Source organism: Egretta garzetta, unplaced genomic scaffold (assembly GCF_000687185.1).
Source record: "Egretta garzetta isolate BGI_Z169 unplaced genomic scaffold, ASM68718v1 scaffold291, whole genome shotgun sequence".
Lineage (NCBI taxonomy): Eukaryota > Metazoa > Chordata > Aves > Pelecaniformes > Ardeidae > Egretta > Egretta garzetta.
In genome coordinates, this window is record NW_009258783.1 from 1,569,465 (window position 1) to 1,586,264 (window position 16,800).

The following is a 16,800-nucleotide window of genomic DNA, read 5'->3' on the forward strand; positions in this document are numbered from 1 at the left end:
CCCGAGCAGGCTTCCTCGCTGCCGGGCGGAGGGTGAGGCGAGTGAGCGCTTGTCGCCGATTTGTGCTGGCTTATTATTATTATTTCCGTCCCCCGTGTCCGTGTCGTCGTGTCCCCCCCCCCCCCCCAGCCCTTAATATTTTAACGTGGGAGCCGTGCCGCCTTCTCTGGAGCAGGACGCATCTTCTGAGAGCTTGGAATAAATAAAGGAGAAATATGCCACAGCGAAGCGTAAAACTAAACGTGGCATTTCGACCCAAAAAGTTGCTTAACTTGTCTTGCAGTGTTACAAACGCGTTTTGTTTGAAGAGTTACTGATGATTGTTTTCTATGGCTATCCGAATGTGTTCAGGCTGGGAATGATGTGCGAGTTTTGGAGGACAAAGTCCTCACCAAGCACATGTGCTTTGATTTTTTTTTTTTTTAAATTTATTTTTTGCCAGGAAAAGAGCACAAACTGTTGAGCTTTTCTGTGTTTTTAAAGGAGAAACTGTGAAGAGAGATATATTGAAAGTTAAAATAAAATCCCCCAAAGTTTTGATCAGAATAACTGCTGCAGTAATTTAAAATACGTTTTCTAAACGCATTTTAGCAATTGAATTATTTTCTCAACCAAATACTTCTGTAAAACACAAGATACTTATCTCTATGTGGATACTTTTTTGATGTCAGTATCCTTTGCTTCTGTGTTTAACTAGCACAGACTGATACTAGGTCATTTATTTTTAGATGGAATACAATTTAGTTCACTTCTGGTGATTATATATATATACTGCTGCTTCTCATCTAAAATTATTCCAGCCATAGAAAAAAGGGTGAGTCAAATCTGCTTAGAACAAGAATTCTCTTCCACGTTTTTGCCCTCTTTTCAACGGTTTTAAGAAGAGGGCGTTAGTTTTCAGACACTGAATTAGAGTGTATGTAGATGAAATAATTAAATAATAAAATGTTACACTTTGTTTTTTTCCCCTAGAAATTAAATAAATTTGTATGAAGTTTTATAAATTCATAAAGGTTCATTAATACGTTTTTGTCTCTTTTGTGTGTGTTTGTTTTTCTGGAACAGTAAAATTTTTAGAAGTTATTAAGCCATTCTGTGCAGTGTTACCTGAAATCCAGAAGCCGGAAAGAAAAGTGAGTGCCCCGTTATGTTCTTACTTTTATTGGCTCAAAGATGGGAGAATATTGTGATACTCAAGTCCACACTCCAGTATAAATGCAGACAGTGGGCCCTAAAGTAGGACATATTCTTTGGAGGAGGGGGAATCTATGTTAGGGTAAAAGGTTACCATGGTGATGAATTCTCAACAGCCTTCTGATAAGTTGTTCCCCTTGCTAATTATGCTAACTAATTTTTAAAAAATAGCCTCACCTGTAGACTAAGTTTATTTAGTTTCAGCTCCATACGATTGGATCTAATTTAATACACTAGAACAGAGTTTTTAAAGAGTGTTTTTCCCTGTTGTCATGATTCAGCCCCAGCCAGCAACTCAGCACCACACAGCCGCTCGCTCACCTTCCCTGTCGCAGTGGGATGGGGGAGAGAATTGGAAGAGCAAAAGTAAGAAAACTCATGGGTTGAGATAAGAACAGTTTAATAATTTAAATCAAATAATTACAATAATTTTTAAAAATTGTAATGAAAAGGAAGACAACAAGAGAGAGAGAAGCAAAACCCGTGAAAAAAACAAGTGATACAGCCATTCACGACCTGCCAACCAAAGCCCCACCAGTCCTGAGCAGCGATCACTGCTCCTCACCCAACTCCCCCCAGTTTATATACTGGGCATGACATCGTATAGAATAGCCCTTTGGCCAGTTGGGGTCAGTTGTCCTGGCTGTGCCCTTTCCCAGCTTCTTGTGCCCCTGGCAGAGCATGGGAAGCTGAAAAAGTCCTCGACCAGCGTAAGCAGTGCTTAGCAACAACTAAACCATCAGGGTGTTACCAACATTATGCTCATACTATATCCAGAACACAGCACTCTGCCAGCTACTAGGAAAAAAATTAACTCTATCCCAGCTGAAAGCAGGACACCTGTGAATACCACTGTTGGCTTTGAGTACTGGTCACAACTCTGGGCTTTGAGCTGGCTCATTATTTTGAAAAGGCTTGCCCTGTAATTCAGGAACCACAAATTTGGTTCTTCTTTTCCCACAACATATTTTCTACTCCCATAGCTGTGATTTGCTTTGATGAAGTGGGAAAGTGTTCTGTGATACGGTTCAGGTAATTGCTGCCTGTTCACCTGCTGGATGTGACGCTTTTCTTTGTTCTGAAATGAATGAACTGAGTTCATTTACAGCTGATCCGCTATTCCTCTATCCCTAGAAACTCCTCCCTGTTCTCGGCACATTTTCTAGATTAAAATTAGTTAATTTCTACAGATCAGAGACAGACCTGCCTTGCCAAAACAAAGAACACCCTCTCCCCGCCCCGCATTTTTTACTTCCAAAACTCAAGCAAGCCCATATCACCCAGGTGACAAAGGTTCTAATTAGAGTAACAAATTTACCTAATATTCATTGTCATTACTGGCATGAAAATTCCTTAAGAGCGAAATGTTGATTTTTTTTTTAATTGTTAAAAGGAAATGCATAGCTGGGAACATGATGCCATCTGAGAGAATCTCTCTTGTTGATGAGAACTTCCTGAAGGTTAGGACTGGATGGAGAGAAGTTTGTGCCAGTAACCGTAGCTGAGCCTGCTAGATTGCATGGAGAAGATAGGGTAAAAACTGCTGATTATTCCCCTCTGGAATTGATTTTTAAAAAGATTGGGATTTATTCCCTGTCTCTTTGCTCCATCTGTCTTTCCTTGTTCCTTTCCAGTATCTTTCCCTCTTGGGACAGGTTTCCAAACAAATTAATTGGGTCAGACAAAGGCATCTTCCGAGCAGGAATTTCCAGAGCCAGACTCTATGCTAAGATTTGGATGCACCAGGTCTGGGTGGAAGGTACCCATCTGCAGCAGTGAAGTGCAATCTTCTCATGCTGATTTATGGCATATCTGTGATCAGTTGGTTACATCCATCCTATTTTTGTCTAGTGAAGGGGATGGAAAGAGGAAGCTAAGACAAATCTACAGATACTGTTGTTTCTGTAAAGTTCATCGACGGTTGTGATTTTTCTCCATCTGTGTGTTTTTTTTTTCTTTTTTTTTTTTTCCCCTCTTCCTTTTCTATTTGCCAGAGAGGAAGAGGGGCTTCATCTGCCCATGTCCTCCATCAGCCCATGAAGGATGCCCAGAGGGGTGCCGAGATTCCCGTCCTTGCTATTTGGGTCACTTTGTCTTTATTACTATCTAGGTCGCTGTCTAGGCAATGACTGCCAGTTGCCAGCTTTGTACAAATTTGAAGTGAAAATATAATTTGGAACATCTTTCCTAGACTGAAGAGCCCTTTGACCATTTTAAGTTACGTTCCTTGCTTGTCTGTCAAGTGGCCTGGGTCATTCTATGTAACTGTAATTCTTTGCTATTTGTTGTTTTCTTGCAAGCTGTCACCGGCAGACATTGTTAGTGATGGTTTTAGTGGGTTGGTTAAGGCCAGGACAAGAAATGAAGGTAACAAAATAGAAAAAGAAATCTATTTTCTCTAAATTTGTATCTATTTTCTCTTAACTTGATTGTTAAGTGAAGATGAAGTTTTGATTCAGTTGGGCTCTCACTGAACCGTTTTGCTATTATTGTTGATGAGGGAAGTGAGCTTTTTCTGACACTCGAGGGTGTTGCTTTTGTGTTTTGGCCAACGTGATTAATAGAAGCAATTGCTGCTTTTTGTAGTTAGTAGTATTGGCTCATGTTTCCCTTATATGCACAGATTTTTCTAAGTAGAAGACGCTGTTCAGAACTCCAAGAAGAGTCCCTTTGTTTTTGCAAGTTTTAAGAAAAATGTCAAAGGAATAAAATGCCCAGCTGAGTCTGATCAGATGATGAAGTGTACTGTCCCTGTGTTTGTTATCATTTGTGGCTGGAATATTTTCATCTATATTTTGCTGTTCCTGGCATATGGATTTGGATGCCTCCTTTTTGTGTCTTTTTGAATCACAGAGACTGTTTTCCTTGTGAACAACTGCGATTTGGGGGGTGCAGAATTTCTCTAAGGCTCATATTCACGGCAGCTACAGAGAGAGCCAGAGTAGTAGAGCTTGGCTGATGCCTCAAAAGCTAAGGTTAGCTGTTGGGCTGCAGAGATAATTTGCTTAAGCGTTTTTCTTTTTAGAAGTCTGTACTTAAAATTGGAATTGTAGAATTCAAACAGCACTTGGTAAAGTGGGTCGGCACTGCATGAAGTCTACCAGTAGATACTGTTTGGATTTATTTGCCGCTGTCACTATTTTTTAAACTTTGTACTGTAAGTATTTTTAGCATCTGGCCTCTTTTAAGAGTGAGGCAGTATCAGTAAATAAATTAAATTACTGGGATTATTTTGCTTCTAAGTAAGTGCATGATTTTACTTACAGAGATGTAGACTACTGGGTTTTATTCTGCTTGAGAAGCAGTGCTGCTGTGTTGGTTTGTAGTTTCTCATTTGTGGGTGTTCAGTACCTATAAAACCAGGCACTAATCCTTTTTCTTGTTACTTCTCTACAGGCAGTTTCAGTGGTCGGAGGCAGAAAGCTAGCATTTCTGCCGTGTCTGTCTTGCATGTTAGTTCATGTCACGTTTTAGTAGCTGCTGTACTCTTGCCTACAATGAACACTTACCCTAATGTTTACAGTCCATGGAGGAGAGGTGGGAACTTGAACATAACGCTGCATCTTAGCACTCTCTTGTCTCTTCAAGTGCATTTCTTTCTATCTCATGCTTTGAGTAATCCTCTGGTTCAAGCTTAAATCTTGTGATTCTTCTCTTCTTGCACCTGGCACTAGTTACAGTTGCCTCAAATGTTGTGGCCCTGAGATTCTCTTCAACGTATTCGTGACTAATGATCATTGCTCTGACATTCTTCTCAAAGTAATACATAACCTACATTGATAAAAATATTTTGGACGGAAAAAAAAAATCTTTAAAAATTATTTTGTGGTCTATGTCCATGAACATAATGGTGAATTTAAGCTTCCTCTAACACCCTTTGAAGAACTTAATTCTAAATATTTTGAGTTGCTGTCCAAAACTCATGGTTCTTCTGGTTTTTATCACTTGTCTTCACAGCAGTTAAATCTCTTTAAAAGCTTTATAGTGCTTTAGTTTAATAACTTCCAGCCTTACAAAACAGTGCCTCCAATCTGTTGAAGCCTAGAGTACTAATCACTGAAGATAATTTTTTTGCATTAATCTTTTCTGTTTGTTCTGGTATGTCCATGTTTTTAGCCATACTGTTGCTTTTCTGTAAATACCCACTACATTAGAATACCTTTTACTGACTGAATGCCAGCTATGCTGTCTGCCAAATCCCATATAAATTTTCTTTGACTACACAGAAGCCCATGACTCTATCTCTGTAAAACCTGAAATCATATTAAAAATAAATTCTAATGAGAAATGATGCCTTCTATTTCAATATCTTCGCATTTAATTCTGAATGATACAGCATTGAGTACTAATGTGAGCGTACAGTGAAAATGCTACATACAATGAACACGTTAATCTCTACAATCTGTTCTGTAGATCCAGTTCAGAGAGAAGGTACTATGGACGGCTATCACGCTCTTCATTTTCTTAGTATGCTGCCAGGTAGGTATTGATGTTTTCTGTATTTCAGAAAATGTGTGTTCTGTATATTGAAAACAGAATGCTAAAAGTATGAGGACTTTGTGTTTCATGTTGACCTACCAGATTAAGTTATGTATTTTTACGATTAAGTATTTAAAGTTCAGTTAAAGAAACCTGATTCTCTGAAACAGTTTTTTTTTATTGGTTGTATATGTTTTCAGAAACTGATGCTTTCTGTTTAGTCTAAAATACGTGATGTTTTTCCTTCTTATGTGAAAGGTCCTATCAAATGATGATACTGGCTGCAGGAGAAACAGCCCAGCTAATTTATTCATTCATTCAGTAGTCTAAACAAACTGAGCATATTATGCATTCTTTACCCTCTGTTCATAGGTAAATTTAAACTTTAGCAGTAACAAGTTTGAAAGTAAAACAAAGTGACTGGTTTTACCTGATTTCTCTTGAACAAGCTGACAAGTTGTAAAGATTGCAGATAAATGTTTTTCTGAGGTGTTTAAGTTGACATTTAGAACTTGTCTTATTGTGATTATACTGGCAAAGATGTTAGCTAAAACCCCTCCAAAACACAAGTCTTTGTAAACATTTACTTGATCTTTATTACTCACAGCTGCAGGAGTTCCTAGAACATCTACCTGGGTTGTAAACAGATAGTGTTGTGTTTTTTTTTTTTAAAGAATACTTAGATATTGCAGAACATGAGAATTAATGTATTACTTGATAGATACTTTTTAGAACTTTTAGACGTCTTACAACATTTGAAATGAAGTGTACGTTTTCAGAATCCAGCTTTTTAGGTTCTATTTATTAACTTACCCATTCCAGACTCTGGAGTAGTAGTTTCATAATTCTGTTTACAACTCTGAACAACTCTGTTGAAAGGCTAAAAAACCCCAGCTCTGGTACCTACCTGGGTTTTTTGGAAGGAGGAAGCGGGAATGATACTAGAGCTAGAAGAACATGTAGTTTATCTGTGTTTCCTAGCTGCTGGATATATGTGTAAGTAAGGTTTTTCAATCTATACAAAAGGTTATAGTAGTTGAATAGGAAATCAGATGGTGCAGACTAGAGTTTTCAGGACTTAATCTGTAAGATTGCCTGGATTCCTTGTCTACTGCTTTTGTGATTAAGAAGAGTTTTAAAGAGCTCAAAATCCCTTGGTGTTGACATATAGAACATTGGAGGTTTTGTACACACTTGGCTAACTTTGACGGTTCCGTGCAGGATGTTTTAAAACGTATTTCCAGCTGTAGAATTTGAATAGTTAAACTTGCTGGAGGAAGATACTTACATTGTAGTTTATGCTGTATCTTTTAATTTGTACTGAAAAGAAATTCTGTTTAGGACTATTAAAAAAAAAACCCAACAAATCTGCTTTCTTCTGTCTTCTCAAAGATGTTTTGCTACAGTTTTCTTTTTTTAACTGAAAATTGCTGAAAAAATTTGGTGAAATAAGTAATGGAATATAACCTAATATTTTTTTCCCACTCTATCAATGATTGTCATGGCTACCCTATTTATTTTATGCTTTTTCTGTTCTTTTGGGGGGCTATAGTACTCCAGAACCACATTTGCAGGCATTTACATCTTCAACTTCAGTAATCTGGTTTACATGCACTGACTCTTCTTTCCAGGGGTTTCTGCTTTTTCCTGTAGGAGGGTCTTAGTTTACATAGTTTAGTCCTCTGAGTCATACCCCAGTTGGAGAATTAAAATAGATGGAGTCAGTATATCCGTTACTGTATGCTCTGGTTTAATTTAAAAAAAAAAAGCTGGAATAAATTATATTAAACAGTATAACAGTTGAATCATTGTGCGTTAAGCTTTCTGGATTAATGCAAGCTTTCTTTTTGTATCTGCTTAATACCGCTGTGCTCTTTGACAGATACCTTTGTTTGGAATCATGTCATCGGATTCTGCAGATCCGTTCTATTGGATGCGAGTCATTCTTGCGTCAAACAGAGGTTAGTAGATTATTCCTTTCTCTGTTTTGTAGCAGTATAAACAGACCAGGGGAGAAACGGTTGGCTGTTGAATTTCATACAGCCCGGATGTCATGTTGAAACGCTTTGTAAAGTTCTTAACACAGCTGTAATTAAAATTCAATGATACTTGAGGAGAATGTCATCATAGGAATGGGGTTTCCTTTGATGGGCAGACAAGATTAATCTTGATTCTCAAGTTTCGGGATGATTCTGTTTTGAACTGTAGAGCGGTCTCTTTCTGATTAATATATGGGACAGGGAATCTTTTGCTCTACCACTTATGAACAGCACTAGCGTGTGGTATGAGAGTGTCGACTAGAAAAATACCTTATGCAAGTCAGTTATGCCTAATAATATTTTGGCAACATTACGGGTGAGTAATTTTATAGGTGGGAAAACTAAGGGCAGAGATGATTGGGCTTATAGTTTAGCAAAGCCAAACTAACTCATTTTAGAATAGTCAAGTGGATCCCAACCAGATGTATAAGAAGACTTAAACTAATGCTAGAAGTCTAAAACTTAAGGTGGGTGACCTGGCATGCATGACTCTAAATGAGGACACTGACCTCATCTGTATCATGAAGTAAGAAGTAAGGAAGTAAGAAAATCAGTGAAGCCCTCTAATGTGAAGGTACAAATTATTTAGGAGTGACAAATTTTGTCACACTAGTGAAGATAATAAATTAAGGTAAATAAGTTAGCTGTTTCAAACTCTACTGCAGAATGTGCATGTAAAAATTCTGTCTCTCACTAGCAGCGTATGACAGTGTGCTAAATATGCTATCCACTACCCAGACAGCATGGTAACAGTGGCCAAGAAAAGACTAGAGAGACTGTAAAGGCAACAAAAAGCCCGAGTGGGAAAGTTAATTTACGCCTAAGTCAACTGACTAGATGTCATTGGAGGATGTGAGGTAAAGACTAAAGTTTTTTACATCCTAATTTTCTTGCTGTCAGAGAAGTAGAGATTTCCATGAGAGATGACATGACATTTAACGTAGTACTGAACAGTGTGTAGACTGTAGGATGCAAGTATGAAAGAACCACACTGTAATAATGACTTCAGTGCTTTCGCATTTTACATTTTTGTAGCAGGGAAAACACTAAAATAAATAAATAAATAAAATTGTGTAACGATGCTTAAAATTTTTAAAAATAAGAACTGAAATGAGGACTCTGATAGTTAGGCAAAAATGAAAAGAAGGCTTTAGGCAAGAGGTGAGGTGTTCAAAAACTCTTTGTTTAATTCAGATTACTTATTAAATGCTATTCCGGGATAAAAGGAAAGAGCTAATGGCTTAAGAACTGGTTGAAAAGATCAGCAGAAATGTTTGTACAAATCTGTAAGATGCCACAAATTGAATATTGCATGCAGTTCTAATCTGTCGTGCCACAAAAGATACAGTGGAGCTAAAAAAACCACTCTGGAATCTATAGAAAGATATCCTAAAAAATGAGTATTCTTTGCCATGAAACAGCATATCCCAAATGTCTTTTAAGTCTTCATCTCTGGAAAAAAAGTGGATAGGAAATGGATAGTCACTTTTTCCTTATCCTGTGAGAGGGAAGGGGCAGCCAATGGTATTATTAAGCAGCACATGTAACTTCAAGTTTCTGAATAAATTACTGTCGGAAGTTGTCAGTTTCTGAATAAATGACTGATGTATGGGAAAAGGGAAATGCAGAATGATGCTTCCCCCAGAGCAGGGGCCCCTTTCAGTGGTGGGGTGTGAGGACAGGCAAGCTTCTGGGCTGATCAGCTGTGGATATACTCTTTTCTATTTCTTTCATCTTCCACGTGACCTTACAGGCCATGCTTCTCCTGTTGCTGGTTCTTGCTGAGACTTTACAAGTCTGCAGTGTCTAAATAGTTTTTAATTGATAATTTTCTTTGTAATTTTATAATGGAACACCACTGTACTACACGTGAGAGCAGAGTTACACTTCAATGTACAGAATTGAAAAGAAATGTAAGCTGATTCTCTTTTGAATCTCCCTGGTGGATATTATGACTTAACATCAGAAAAAAAGTGAATTGTTTATGTCCCGTGTGTGACCATGTAAAAGATGGCTATGAAGTAATTTAATCTGGCTGAATTCAATATTAAACTTGTGAAATGTGTCCTTATCCAAACTTATTTTCTTTAAGGTTCCAGCTTGGGAAATGTGGAAAGTTTTATCACTTGGTAGTCCTAGTTTCTTAGTTTTCATCCAAATTTTCAACATTTAGTTTTTTTACGCTTTTGGCATCTTCAGATAGGAGTACATTTTCTGGTATTAGCTGAAGGACAAATTAAATTTCAAAAAGCAATCTCTTTCTAATGCTGTTGCTCCAAAAAGATGTTGTGGAAGAATGTTTCTGATTTGAGATGGGAGAGTATATTGTACAGGCAAGAGGGGGGCTATTTTTCTGAGTTCAATTGCTTTGTGTACATTCGGTTCTGCTCCCATGCCACGTTATAACATAACTCAAGCACATATCAGTACTTGAACTTGCTGAGAATATTTCTAAGTCAGAGCATCAGGTGGTAGTTCTGGAGTGGCAGGTGCATCAGTCTGCGGATGCAAGCAAAGTGAGCAGTGCCCCAGTTTTTATGACACCAGGTGAAGTGGTTGGGAGGGCAAACCGGGCAGGTCTGCTGGAACATACACCTATACACTGCAACAGTAGTGTGATCTGAAGTGATACCGCCCGAGTTCAAGTTGTATACAGTTGGAAGATGACACCTCGGTGACATTGCGCCGGTAGGTGAATTTGGCAGAGTACAGCCATGTGTTTGTGTTGTTAAGAACTAGTTTAATCCTAAACTTCTGTGCTCTTAACTAGAGTCAGTGATTCCAAGAGTGGCGTTCTCAGCCACTGTGGTTCTGCAGCATCATTCTTGTGGTCTTCAAAATTAAACTTTTGGAAAATGTAACAGTTGAAGCACCGAGAGAGTGAACAACCAGGGACAAGGTGCTTTCCAGTGAAAGGTTCCTCAGTATGATACACCAAAAAGCTGAGCTTCGGTGTGCATTGACCTGTAGTGTTAGCATGGTTTCACAAAAATACTTGAAGTGAAAAGCTACGCATATTCCTCATGCTGCCTTCAGAATTAGAGATTTTTGCACAGCAGCTTCCTTTTGTGAGGAGATTATGGTCTCTGTTTTGATTATACCTGTGCTGGGATGTACATGTTTGAAGCATTACGAAAAATGTTCCTTATCGGTCAGAAACCTTTGAACAGATCTAATAGCCTCAGAGTATAATTCTTTAGGAGAGATGCTTGAATGGCAATTGTATTAATTTTTCTTCCTGTTTAGGTACTTTGATGGAATTAGGTATCTCACCCATTGTGACATCTGGTTTGATCATGCAGCTGCTAGCTGGAGCAAAGATCATTGAAGTCGGTGATACTCCAAAAGACAGAGCCTTGTTCAATGGAGCTCAGAAACGTAAGCACTGCTCCAATTAAAATTAATAAGCCTATTTTTATTCTTGGAAAAGCAGCCTGCCTAAGTGATGCTAGATGTGAGATTTCTTTGGTAGGTGATTTCAGCAGATTTTTTTAAAGGATTTGTTTTCTCTCTTGTTTTAGTATTTGGGATGATTATTACCATTGGGCAAGCCATTGTGTATGTTATGACTGGAATGTGTAATCAGCTATTTCGTGTGTAACTGAGACTGGTTAGATACAGCATAGCTGGAAGGAGAAAATCTTTCTATGCCTGGTTGCCATTTATTTATTTTTAATGCTATAAAGCATCTTCCTTTGTATCTGTCTGTCTATATATGAGAAATTCTAAACATTCCATAAAGGAGGAGAAAGTTGGGATAGTTAATATCAAAAATGATTCAGATAGGAATGGCTGTTTGCTTCACAATATGGGAATTGGTAGACTTTGAAAGCAGTAGCTGCTGTTCAGTACCGTGCAGGACTTCTCACTAAATGGCACCGATGCAGCTTTGAGACATTATCCTGTAGAGCAAAGCAGTAAATGCACAAATTTAAACACTTTTTTGAAAAAATTGCTTACTGAGTAGTCTGTTCGTTAGTGTCAGTGTTGAAAAGTCACTGAGATCATTGCCAGGTGAGATGCGCAGGCATTTGTACGTGAGAGGGCAAAAATACTGCATGAAAGATATTCAGGTGAAAAACTTAATGGTTGCTCTCTAACATGATGAAAATACTGAAGCAGGGAATTAATATGTAATTCTTGACTTGATTTACTCTTGTTTCTGCTCTGTTTTGTTTCTTTTCCCACAGCTGTTTGTTGCTGGTTTGATTGTGTTGCTGTTAGATGAGCTGCTACAGAAAGGTTATGGCTTGGGGTCTGGTATTTCCCTGTTTATTGCTACCAATATCTGTGAAACCATTGTCTGGAAGGCGTTTAGTCCCACTACCATCAACACCGGTAGAGGTACGTGTGCAATCACAATTAGTCACAACGTGTTTCTGTGGATGTGTACAATACATAAACTCTGAGGTGTTTGTCAGATGGATATTAAAAAATGTTTTAATGTGTGATGATTAACTTCTAAGATCAGTTTTCTAACACTGAAGATGAAAATGTCTGACTCAAGATTAATAAGCTACAAGTTTGCCTTTGCTGATTTGAATTCCAGTAGATAAAATGTGACTTGAAGCCCCTTGACTGAAGATTTTTGGATTTCCAAATCGAAATAGTCTTGTTTTAGCATCATTTAATTGATAGAAATAGAGAAGATAAGCAATTCTGTATGTTCAGAGGAGCTGTTTATGATCCAACTGTTGGTGGTGGTTATAGGATACTTTTATTGTTGGCGCCTCCAAGTTACTTTAGGCTGGTTTGATTCTGCAGAGGCTACCATCTCTTCATTCCTCAGCCACTTCATTCCTCAGTTCGTTCTCCTAAGATCCTGGAAATACCACGTTAAGATACAGCCTGTTTGCATCAGGAAGTTAACTAGTTTAATGCAGACACTTGAAATCCTGACCCTTGCTTTTAATTTGCTTTCATTTTCACCCGATTTTTAGTAGTTCTGTCTATTGCATTTTATTACTGCTTTTCTAAAACTATTTTTCTCCTCATTTATTACTTCTTCCTTCCAATCATCCTCTTGCCCCCAGAAAAGAAAGAAAAAGAGTATTCTTTCAAGTGTGCGATTTGGTTTTTGGTTGTGGTTCTTTTTTTTTTTTTTTTTTTTTTTTTTTTTTTTTGAACCAAGAATAAAGTTTTGGTAGATTCTACATTCTATAAGCTAAAACAGAATCCTATATTGTGCTTTATTTGTTGTAACAGGATTTATGTCCTATTGTATCTGATCTTACTTGTATCATTCTTAAAGTTTCCAAAAGAAGGATAGTATTTTTAAAAATGTTTTTAATTTACAGATTAAAATTTCTTTTACTTCTTTTGCTTCTTGCAGGAACAGAGTTTGAGGGTGCTGTGATTGCATTATTTCATCTTCTGGCAACACGAACTGACAAAGTCCGGGCTTTGCGGGAGGCTTTTTACCGACAGAATTTGCCCAATCTCATGAATCTGATTGCTACAGTATTTGTATTTGCTGTAGTCATATATTTTCAGGTAAAACGTGAAATTCCTCATAGTAGCTCTGCAGCTGCCTAGGTGGAAAAGCATGGACACTAGACACTGCAGTCATGGGGAAAAAATGCAAAAGTTTAAACTAGAGTAACTGAGGTGTCTTAGCTTTGAGTAAGGAACTCTTTTTAGTTCAGTATTTTTATTTCAGTAACAGTACAGGTGTTAAATTTTATAGCCAGATGTACTCGTACTCAGACGGTGATGTAATCTCACATTCCATTAAATGCCATATACACTATGAGAATATTTTTACTAAAACTGGACTCTGGAACTGCAGTGGTTGCATCACACAAATAATATACTGGATATTCATAGCTGACTTAAAAGAATACCTTTGGACAGAGCTAACGAACCTTGCTGCTCTGGGGTGTGCACGATACAGATTTGTTCTAGAAAACAGCTGTGTAATTAATGCCCAGTTTACTGTTTTTTCCCTTATTTTCTTGAAATACTTAGCTAATATTTCTTTCTAAATTTAAGTATTTACTAAAATGGACAGTAAAGGAGATCCGGGGTGTGTGGGCATGTGTCGCTAAAACGTGTGGGGGGGGTTTTTTGTTTGTGGTGTTTTTTGTTTTTTTTTTTTTTCTTAAGCTGTTGAGTCAGAGTGCTGACAAAAAAATGAATTACCCGGTTGGCAAATCCATGTGTTTTTTCTTGGGTCTGCTCAGATAGGAGCCTGCCACAGAAAACAGAAGGCTGGGCTTACTACACAAAAATCTGCTGTTAGGTGGCTAGTTAAGTTAAAAGCCGTTAAAGGCTTTTATCAAACCCTACTCTATAAAATGTATTTTAGAGGAATATCATTTAGCAGATGAGAAATGGTGTTTATGTGAAAAGAACATAATGCAACCAAGCAGTAACACTTGCAAATCCTTAAAATTTGTAATCCAGGCTGTAGCAGAAAGCCTTTGGGTTTTACCGCCTCGGACCTTGTGCTCCTTGTTTATCTAGCAAGAGCTCTGGGGTGAGGAGTAGCTTCCAGGCATGCCAGGAGTACCGCCTGTCCTGGAAATAACCTTGGTGCGTTTGTGTTCTTTCCCGCAGGGGTTTCGTGTTGATTTACCTATCAAGTCTGCACGGTATCGTGGACAGTACAGTAGCTATCCCATCAAGCTCTTCTATACCTCCAACATTCCCATCATTCTGCAGTCTGCCTTAGTTTCGAACCTCTACGTTATTTCCCAGATGCTGTCTGTTCGTTTTAGTGGCAACTTCTTGGTGAACTTACTAGGACAGTGGGCAGTAAGTATTTTACCACTTTCGTAACTGCATAAAATTTTATATTACTTCATTGTGAAACTCCCGTATTTAACCAGCAGAAAACTGGAAGACTTACTTTTTAACATTTGTATGTAAAAGCTGTTTTAAACATCGAATAGGAATTCCTCTGTAAATACAGGACAGGAATGTGAGAGATGTGTGAGAAATAGCTAATTGCCCTTTTCTTCCCCTCTCGTAGGACGTCAGTGGCGGTGGCCCTGCTCGCTCTTACCCTGTCGGTGGCCTGTGCTACTACTTGTCCCCTCCGGAATCCATGGGTGCAATATTTGAGGACCCTGTCCATGTAATAGTTTATATAATATTTATGTTGGGATCCTGTGCGTTCTTCTCAAAGACTTGGATTGAGGTGTCTGGGTCATCAGCAAAAGATGTAGGTGTTCCGATAAACGTGCCTGCCTAAATGTTTTCAAATGCTGTCTCTAATTAATTTAGAACTGACTGAGCAGTTACTGCTTTGACTAAGTATCAGGTGACTCTGAAACACCCCAGCGGTTTCATAAAATTGTGGGTTTTGCAGGTTGCCAAGCAACTGAAAGAACAGCAAATGGTGATGAGAGGCCACAGGGACACCTCAATGGTTCACGAGCTGAACAGGTAAGGGAAGGTGGAATTCCGGCGGTGCTGCTGTGCTGGGTGGTTGCGAATGCTGGGGAGGTGTCAACTAGAGCAGACGTTCTCAGAAAAATCTGAGACCCGTTTCCACTGCAAATGTCACGATTCTTCCCGTTCAGCCGTCGCCTTTCCTAGTAAGGCAGAAGATGTTTATAGCAATAGGTAAGAGATTAACTTGTAGTGTCTTTTGTTTAAGTGGCATAACGAGGAAATTTGGGTTGAAACCCTTCCATGTTTGTAAAAGGAAGATACCTTGATTTTTACAGGTGTTTAATTTACTGTTACTGAATTAAGATGACACTACAAACGCGGTATTTTATGCAGTATTGCAAAGCCTGCAGATCTATATTGAAAGGTAGATTTATCCCTACATATTTTAAGTCAAAGCAGTTAATTCTTGCTCCTGTGGAGGTCACATAGCATGCACATATATAGAATTGTTACGCTTTGAATTGAAAAGCTTTGCCAGTGTCCGGTCGTTCACACAGCTCTCCTATCAGTGAATATTTATTTTAGTTTCTACTTTGTGCAAATACAGGAGACAGTAAGAGCTCTCATGGCAGTCACGTTGGCAATGCCAAACGCTGTTGCTCAATATTCTAGTTGGTTGGTTCAGTAGTAGTTGTGGTGTTAGAATCCTTGGATGAAAATTCATGGTTATGAATACTTTTTTTTTTTTGTTGTTGTTGGTACAGGTATATCCCTACAGCAGCTGCATTCGGTGGTTTGTGCATTGGTGCCCTTTCAGTACTGGCTGACTTTCTAGGAGCCATTGGGTCCGGCACTGGCATTCTGCTTGCAGTCACTATTATTTATCAGTATTTTGAAATATTTGTAAAAGAACAAGCTGAAGTTGGAGGAGTAGGTGCATTATTTTTCTAGATGTCCAAATATTTCATGGTTTGTGTGAAAGGGAAAGTATTTTGACAACATGCGTCGTTTAGTCCAATAATGCTATTTTCTTTTTACTTGTTTTGAAGTGCTACATGTCCCATTACCGTAATGGGCACTGAGCAATGCCTGTGTGCAGCATTAGTACCAGCTGCCTTAAGAATAAAGTTTACATTCTCTTGTTTAAGTATTATCTAGTGTTGCCTGTAATGCTGGAAACCAATTCATCTACCTTGCTGGTCAAACACTACAGTGAGATGGTAAAATGTATCAGTTTGATACCGGTAAATGTTTTTGCACACAGCATTAAAATGTTACATTTATTTCCCTGTCCTCAATAGGAAGAAATAAAATCTGAGTTCAGATTGCCAGGTGCCAGTATTCTTGACAAAATTTATTTGTAGCCTCTATTTTACGTTCACTTTTTTATACTTTTGTAACTTGCATTTCCCCATCACTGAACTCGGCACTCCTTATTCCTTTGCGGTGTCTCCACCCAGGCACCTTTCTCTTAGCTCTAAGGGTGGACAAGCAAATATTTTACCGGAGGAGACTGATACTCATCTCACCTGTGAACTGGGTCTGGGGTGGATTTGCTGCATCGCTGGGCCTGGGGCGCTGCGGTTTCTTGCCCTGGGCCTCCTGCGGGACAGCGTGGCAAGCTGCCGTCACGCCAGCCAGCCGGCCCCATAGTTCCGTTTAAACATGTACTTGTGAAACCTGTGCCACTGAACCGTCACGTCCACTTCGCTTTTGTGAGTCTGAAGAGCAAGGCCTGGTTCCTAGAGCA

The 16,800-nt window shown here is 38.6% G+C and overlaps 2 protein-coding genes across 2 annotated transcripts; both read left to right on the forward strand.

The window, feature by feature from the left end:
* The first annotated feature begins 361 nt into the window (after positions 1 to 361).
* LOC118451741 (protein transport protein Sec61 subunit alpha-like) lies at positions 362 to 11,313 on the forward strand. The gene is made up of 6 exons (XM_035889180.1): positions 362 to 401; positions 1,066 to 1,133; positions 5,608 to 5,673; positions 7,556 to 7,634; positions 10,959 to 11,090; positions 11,234 to 11,313. The coding sequence occupies exons 1-6, from the start codon at positions 362 to 364 to the stop codon at positions 11,311 to 11,313; spliced, it is 465 nt and encodes a 154-aa protein (XP_035745073.1).
* Positions 11,314 to 11,848: 535 nt separating this feature from the next.
* Positions 11,849 to 16,794, forward strand: LOC104135762 (SEC61 translocon subunit alpha 2; the record flags this gene model as incomplete). Its single annotated transcript, XM_035889181.1, has 6 exons — positions 11,849 to 12,056; positions 13,045 to 13,205; positions 14,271 to 14,468; positions 14,686 to 14,877; positions 15,025 to 15,101; positions 15,815 to 16,794. Coding segments are annotated over 6 exons (1,023 nt in total), but the record flags the coding sequence as incomplete, so codon positions are not given.
* Positions 16,795 to 16,800: the final 6 nt, after the last annotated feature.

What these genes read in the sequence shown, in the direction of transcription:
- LOC118451741 (XM_035889180.1), top strand. Translation starts at nt 362, where the DNA reads ATGTGCGAGTTTTGGAGGACAAAGTCCTCACCAAGCACAT. An exon ending in CATTCTTGCGTCAAACAGAG is followed by an intron (nt 7,635 to 10,958) that starts GTTAGTAGATTA and finishes CTTCCTGTTTAG; the next exon opens with GTACTTTGATGGAATTAGGT. An exon ending in GTTCAATGGAGCTCAGAAAC is followed by an intron (nt 11,091 to 11,233) that starts GTAAGCACTGCT and finishes CTCTTGTTTTAG; the next exon opens with TATTTGGGATGATTATTACC.